This window comes from Zerene cesonia, chromosome 5 (assembly GCF_012273895.1).
Source record: "Zerene cesonia ecotype Mississippi chromosome 5, Zerene_cesonia_1.1, whole genome shotgun sequence".
NCBI lineage: Eukaryota > Metazoa > Arthropoda > Insecta > Lepidoptera > Pieridae > Zerene > Zerene cesonia.
In genome coordinates, this window is record NC_052106.1 from 4,333,517 (window position 1) to 4,339,957 (window position 6,441).

General features: G+C 29.8%; 1 protein-coding gene across 1 annotated transcript in view; it reads left to right on the forward strand.

Moving 5' to 3' along the window:
- The first annotated feature begins 304 nt into the window (after positions 1 to 304).
- LOC119840019 (protein gooseberry-neuro) overlaps positions 305 to 6,441 on the forward strand; it is a 12,468-nt gene continuing 6,331 nt past the window's right edge. Inside the window, exons 1-4 of the mRNA XM_038366508.1 lie at positions 305 to 341; positions 1,037 to 1,209; positions 5,288 to 5,428; positions 5,973 to 6,081. Of these exons, the coding sequence (XP_038222436.1) occupies positions 305 to 341; positions 1,037 to 1,209; positions 5,288 to 5,428; positions 5,973 to 6,081 (460 nt within the window). The remainder of the gene's footprint in view (positions 342 to 1,036; positions 1,210 to 5,287; positions 5,429 to 5,972; positions 6,082 to 6,441) is intronic.

Sequence of the window (6,441 nt, forward strand, 5' to 3'; positions counted from 1 at the left end):
AAACGAACGTCGGCCGAACTTGAAGCGATCACAATATTTATGACAGCATAATTAATTAAACATGTCATTTTAATTATGTAAATAAGTATGGGTGATAATCAATTTATTAAATTATGTGCTTCGCGTTTAATGTATTGTAAACAGATGTTTATCATTGAAGATGACGTTTTTATAGTGCTTAAGTGTTAAATGAATAGAGGCTTTAATGGTTTGATGAAACTTTTGTGTTTGAATACTCTTTGTACGTGTGTGAAGTTTTGTTTTCATCATTGATGTAACGTCGAGCTATTATCCATATACCATTATGGAACGTCACCAAAATGGTATGGATGTGTGGGTAGGTAAGGGTATATTTTATTTATTTCTATATATTATCTAAAGCCAAGTCTGATAAGAATTTATACCAGTTAAAAAAATTGAGTACCAACATGTTAAAACAAAATTAAATGTTTAAAGAAAAAATGTTAAAACGTAAATGTAGGTAAGCGTTAAAAGCGTCTATTGTCTATGAATCAAATAATATAAAGCAAAATACTTTATATTACTTGATTCATAGGCAATAAACGCTTTTTTGTGAATATACAATATAGATTTTAAAAAGGAAATTTCTATAAACGTAACATACAGCATTATATTATATTATATAGCATTTGGAAGCTTCTAGAAAAATTCTATTACATGTATTACTTGAACGCATGTTTAATAATACAGTACAAATGTGTCACAAGGAACTAGATCTAAAACTTCATCGTGTCTCTTTGATGAAACTTATGAAGCACCTGTATTTAAGCTGTACACAATGCCATCGCGCTTTAACGCTCGGTTACTTAAATTGTTAATACATACTAATAAATATTCAATTTAACTTATTCAAAAAACACGTTTAATAAAGTTAATTTTTAATTTCTTCTCACGTTTTGTGAATTACAAATTTAGATGATGGTCCCAACAAATTTATTACTGTATAGTTTTACATATATGATAATAATGAATTAGAAGCGATATTAATATAAATAACAATACCATTATTTAACAGGACAAGGAAGAGTCAATCAATTAGGTGGTTTATTCATCAACGGTCGTCCTCTGCCGAACCACATCAGACTGAAGATAGTGGAGATGGCGGCGGCGGGCGTGAGGCCCTGCGTCATATCGCGCCAGCTTCGGGTCTCCCACGGCTGCGTCTCCAAGATACTCAATAGATACCAGGTAAGAAGAACCGGGGAAGAGAATATGTCAAACATTGCAACCCATTTACATATATACGCAAAGATAGATATCGGGTAAATGAAAAACGGAAAGGCAAAATGTTTTAAACATGAATAAAATAACAATGCTCACAAGCATAGTACTCGTACATAACAAACCACGAAATGAATTTTAAAGCTCTATTTCATGTAACCAAAGCAATAATTATAAAACAAGTATACCATAGGCGTTCCCCAGTAATTTTAAAAATTCAGAAATGCATTGTTCAATCAATCAACAATTCGGTTGTCATAGAACACTTTACATTTTTAACATATAATACATTTATCCTACTAATATTATAAATGCGAAAGTTTGTAAGGATGTGTGTGTGTTTGTTGCTCTTTCACGCAAAAACTACTGAACCGATTGCAATGAAATTTGGTACGTAGACAGCTGGACAACTGGAATAACATATGGTGAATCCGCGGGGCGCAGCTAGTAAGCAATAACTGCTTATATTTACAAATATTATATATACATCATACTATCTGCTCGTGTCGGCTTTGTCCGGGTAAAATAATCTATACATATGAAATTCTTGTATCACAATGTTTGTAAACATACTCCTCCGAAACGGCTGGACCTGGTAGGTCTGAAAACCGGCCATCATCTATTTTTCATACCCCTAAATGATAAGAGTAAGGCACAACAGCTTTAACAGGGTCAGCTAGTTTATACATATGTATATAAGATTTCAAAATTAACGTAATTATTTTATTTTAAGTGGAGATCCAACGACCCAAAAATTGTGAAAATGTATTCAACAATTTTTTTTGGTGGAATTAATTCTTTATTTAATATAATATTTCATTAAGGATCATTATACTAATTGCATTCCTTGAATTGCCTAATCTAACCGTTTTTAAATAATATTATAGAAGTCTAGGTTACTTAAAAAAGATCCAGCACAAATTATGTTTAAGTAATTATTTATAATTGGTAGATACAGTACGGCCTTTGTTAAATTAAATTTAACACAAAATTGCCCCTGGTACTCTGAAAATATGTTAGCGTAAAATGCAAAGCTGTTAAAATAAATTATAGTTTGCTTAGGACGATGTAAGAAGGGAAGACTAAAACATCTTGCAGTATACAAAGCTTTCATTATTCTTGAGATTAATTTGTACTACTAGTCCCCCCCCCCGGCATTGTTCGCGGAAAAATACACAAGATATCGGGAAAATGAAATAAAGGATTTTCCGTCTTGTTCATATCTTCGATATTATCTGAATGTAACATTGAATCATTTAAATATTCATGTGGATTGCTAGATATACTTTTAATAAACTACAACACGCTTCACACCGGGAATAATCAGAACAGAATGTGTCAAGTCTGACGAGCCACAGATATCTCAGAGTTTTTCCCACCATCTGGCTCCTTCATCAGACCACCTCGATGAGGCCCAATGAATACATTGTTACCTGCACTACACATAATAATTAATAGAGGATAAGATTATAAGTGGTACTTAAGTTTTATTAAATAGTTAATTATACATTGATTTAATATCTAGAGGCTTATGTTGCCTACATTAAAAAACGCATTTTTTACATGTCCCTTTTTGTTAAGAGTTAATATTAAAATTATCCAATTAGTTAATAAAAAGTATTAAGAATATAACAAATATTTTGTACTTTTCAAAATTTCACTAATTCTTAATTTCTTTTGTATATATGTATATATATTCAGAAGAGATGAATACTTATATTATATCGGCGTATGTATATTACATAAAATTAAATTTTCCATAATCTAACTGCTGTGTCGCAAATTTATCTTACATATTTAAATAGTAAACCATGTAGAGTAAACATTAATTAAGTTGAAGATATTTGTATTTAGATTAATACCTCATTTGATAATCAGACCGTGTTTCAAAATTAAACCAAAGTTAATCCAATCGGTTTTTAGTAAAACGAAGTTAAATAAATACCGAACCGCAACCGAATTACTGTGTCTCACACTTATTCTTATTCTGATGAATCAAGACATCTCAAACTGATAAATATTAACATCGGACTAATATGTTTGCGAATAAACATCGTTTGTTTCACAATAGACGCGTTTGGTTACGTCGTTTCTTTGCCATAAAAGAGACAAAAGCTTGGAATTTAACTTGAGTTTAATTAGAGAATATTCTTATTTGCGTCAGATTTCTAAACACGGAAAACGATTCATTTATTACACCCACTTTCTCAAAGTTTTTCATTGTAAATATAAGAAAATATCGAAAACAAAAGAAAATTAAGTAAATTCATAAAAGTCTTTCCCAACATTATTTCAAAGGGGACAAATTGAGTTATAATTGGAATAGGGAACATGATTTCACACGTTTTCAGTCTTGTTTTTGTTAATATTTAAGCATGATAAAAAAAGAATTAAAACGAAGACTCTGTACTCATCTATACTCAATGTATAAGGTTGTTTGTTGCAACGCGTTAATCTTAGGAATTTTTTAGTCCGATTTTAAAACTGTCAGTGTAAGATTTAATAGAGAAAAGCCACATAATACAGCACTAGCAGTTATCTACAATTTAAAATAGTTATATCTTCCTACTTTCTATTAAAAACAAACACCAAGGAATATACAACATGCAATCGCTCTTGCTGCGATTAGCTAATGTATTAGAATATAACGTAGTTAGCAATCAAGTCATAATATTGCCAAGCTATATATTATATCTATAAATAGTGTGTATAGTGAACAATTGCTATTGAATCCCTGTGCAGTGGAGCCTGAAGGTTCATTTTCACCCCGGGTCACTCACGATACAATAATAGTATTGTTTCACTCAGGAAACGTTTATCCACGCTATGTTGATGCTTTCGCAGCTTTCGGTAATATAAAATGTTGGAATCTAATACAAAAACACTCACGCCTTTTATAAATAAATAATATGTATATATATAAATACCTATTTTAAATGTTTGCTACATTTCAGTCAATATGCCAATATGAATAACTTTTTACTAACAATCACTTATATTTTTCATATTGATTTTAATTATAAAACAATTAATTAAATATCATTTGAACAAAGTTAACCGATCTTTTGTGCACGAAGCAAAGCACGGTGAAAGCATCTCTTCGACATTAGTTTCTTATTTTATTTGTGTAGTTATTATATGTAAAACATAGATTATTATAAAAAATATAGTAAAAACAAAGACCTCAATGACGAAATTAGACCAAATTTGGCAATAATGACACTGAGCGGAAGGCACCAACTCTCAAATAAAAAAAGAATCATCAAAATCGATTCACATAGTTGTCCCGGCGCAACAAACACAAATTGCAGTCAAATTGAGAAACTTTTTTTTTTGAAGTCGGGTAAAATAAATTTTTAATTATAAAAAGTTGTGAGGAGCTAAGCTAGTAAATAGTGAACTAAATGTTCTTATTTTTTCTAATTATCTAATCGCATGGCTTGTATATTTATTGAATTATTTCATTTTTCAAACAGCTATTTACACAGCAAAAACTAACTTTCCTATCAGACTGTCTCATCATCATCCTGCAAATTATTAGTTTTATAGTTTTCTATAATTATTCTTTAGTTATTAATAACCAATTCTTGATATCCTTAATCTCAAATAATCATAATTTCAAAATAGTTTTTCTCTTTTCTCAAAACAAAAAAAAAATTCGTTGCATAACCTTATTGAATATAAACTCAGTATAATTTTTTTATATGTTTTAATCACAAAATATGTTGCTATTATGAAACATGAATTTATATAAAGTTAACATAATTTTGAATAAACTTCGTATTTCTATCAGTCATCTTCTTGTAGTTCTAAAAGTTATGAAAATATTATAAATTTTCATATGTTTCTCGTTCAAATGCACAGTGACAAATTCGTATGTTGAAATCCAACACTACTGCGCAATTTAATTAGCTCTTGCCATTAGCAAATCTAGAAATATTTCTTTGTTTTAAAACTCTTTAAAATAACGTTTATCGTTATATAAACAACACACCTGTTATAAATAATAACCAGTACATTTCAGTAACTTATATATTTTGCATAGGAAACAGGGTCGATTCGGCCCGGAGTGATCGGTGGGTCCAAGCCAAGGGTGGCCACTCCTGAAGTCGAGGCGAGAATAGAAGAGCTTAAGCGACAAAATCCGGGCATATTCTCATGGGAGATAAGAGAAAAGCTATTAAAAGTAAGACCTCTTTTCCTTTCTTTTCTTACATTTAATTATATATGTATATATGCATTTCATATCATTAACATTATTAAATTTAAAATCATGTTCCCAGTGATTTGGAAAGCATTAGTTATAACAAAATCTATATTTAAAAAAATTATAATTCTGGAGATTTCAATTGTGCTTCGAATAAGAAGAAAAGAAAGAAAAAAGAAAAGAATAAACACAAAAACACGTTATTTTTTAGTGACAACACCATATAGAAAGGATATAACATATAAGTCAGACAATATATAGGTACAACATATCTTAAATTATTTATATACTTCTTATGTACCTATCGAATAAGAATTAGAAAAGAAACACACACATGGCATACTATACTTTACTAGTTCTTTATTAATTTCATTAAGTTTACATTACCGTATGGCACAGTAGGTTATGCACATTTGCAGTTTTTTAAACTAATCCTTTTAGAAATATAATAGTTGAATATTTTTTTCACAGCATTATTAGATTTGTTAGCTGCTATAAATTTATGTACTAATGAAAATTCCAGGAAGGTGTATCGGATCCGCCGAGCATTTCTTCCATCTCCCGTCTCCTGCGAGGCGGAGCACGGGATCCAGACGGGAAAAAGGATTACAGTATCGATGGAATTCTTGGCGGTAAGAAATATATAAATCTATATAATATTATTAAGATTCATAGTTTCATAGCTGAAATATAAATTTTGCCAAAAGGGACAATTTAATACGTAATATGTCTAGACTTCTCATTTGTTGAATACACAATCGAATATCGTTGAATTAATGTCGAAAATAGTACTATTGGGTATAAAATATAAATACTAGTCATCATCATCAAAATTGCAAATTTTCATAAAACTAGGTATAGTTCAGATGAAAACGAGGTATAAGTTTAAACAAATTATTTTATAATATATTAAAATAACAGTTTTTAATATTCCTGAAATCATAAAAAGAAAAGGATAGCTTTTAGCAAACACATTGTTAACCATCATCGTT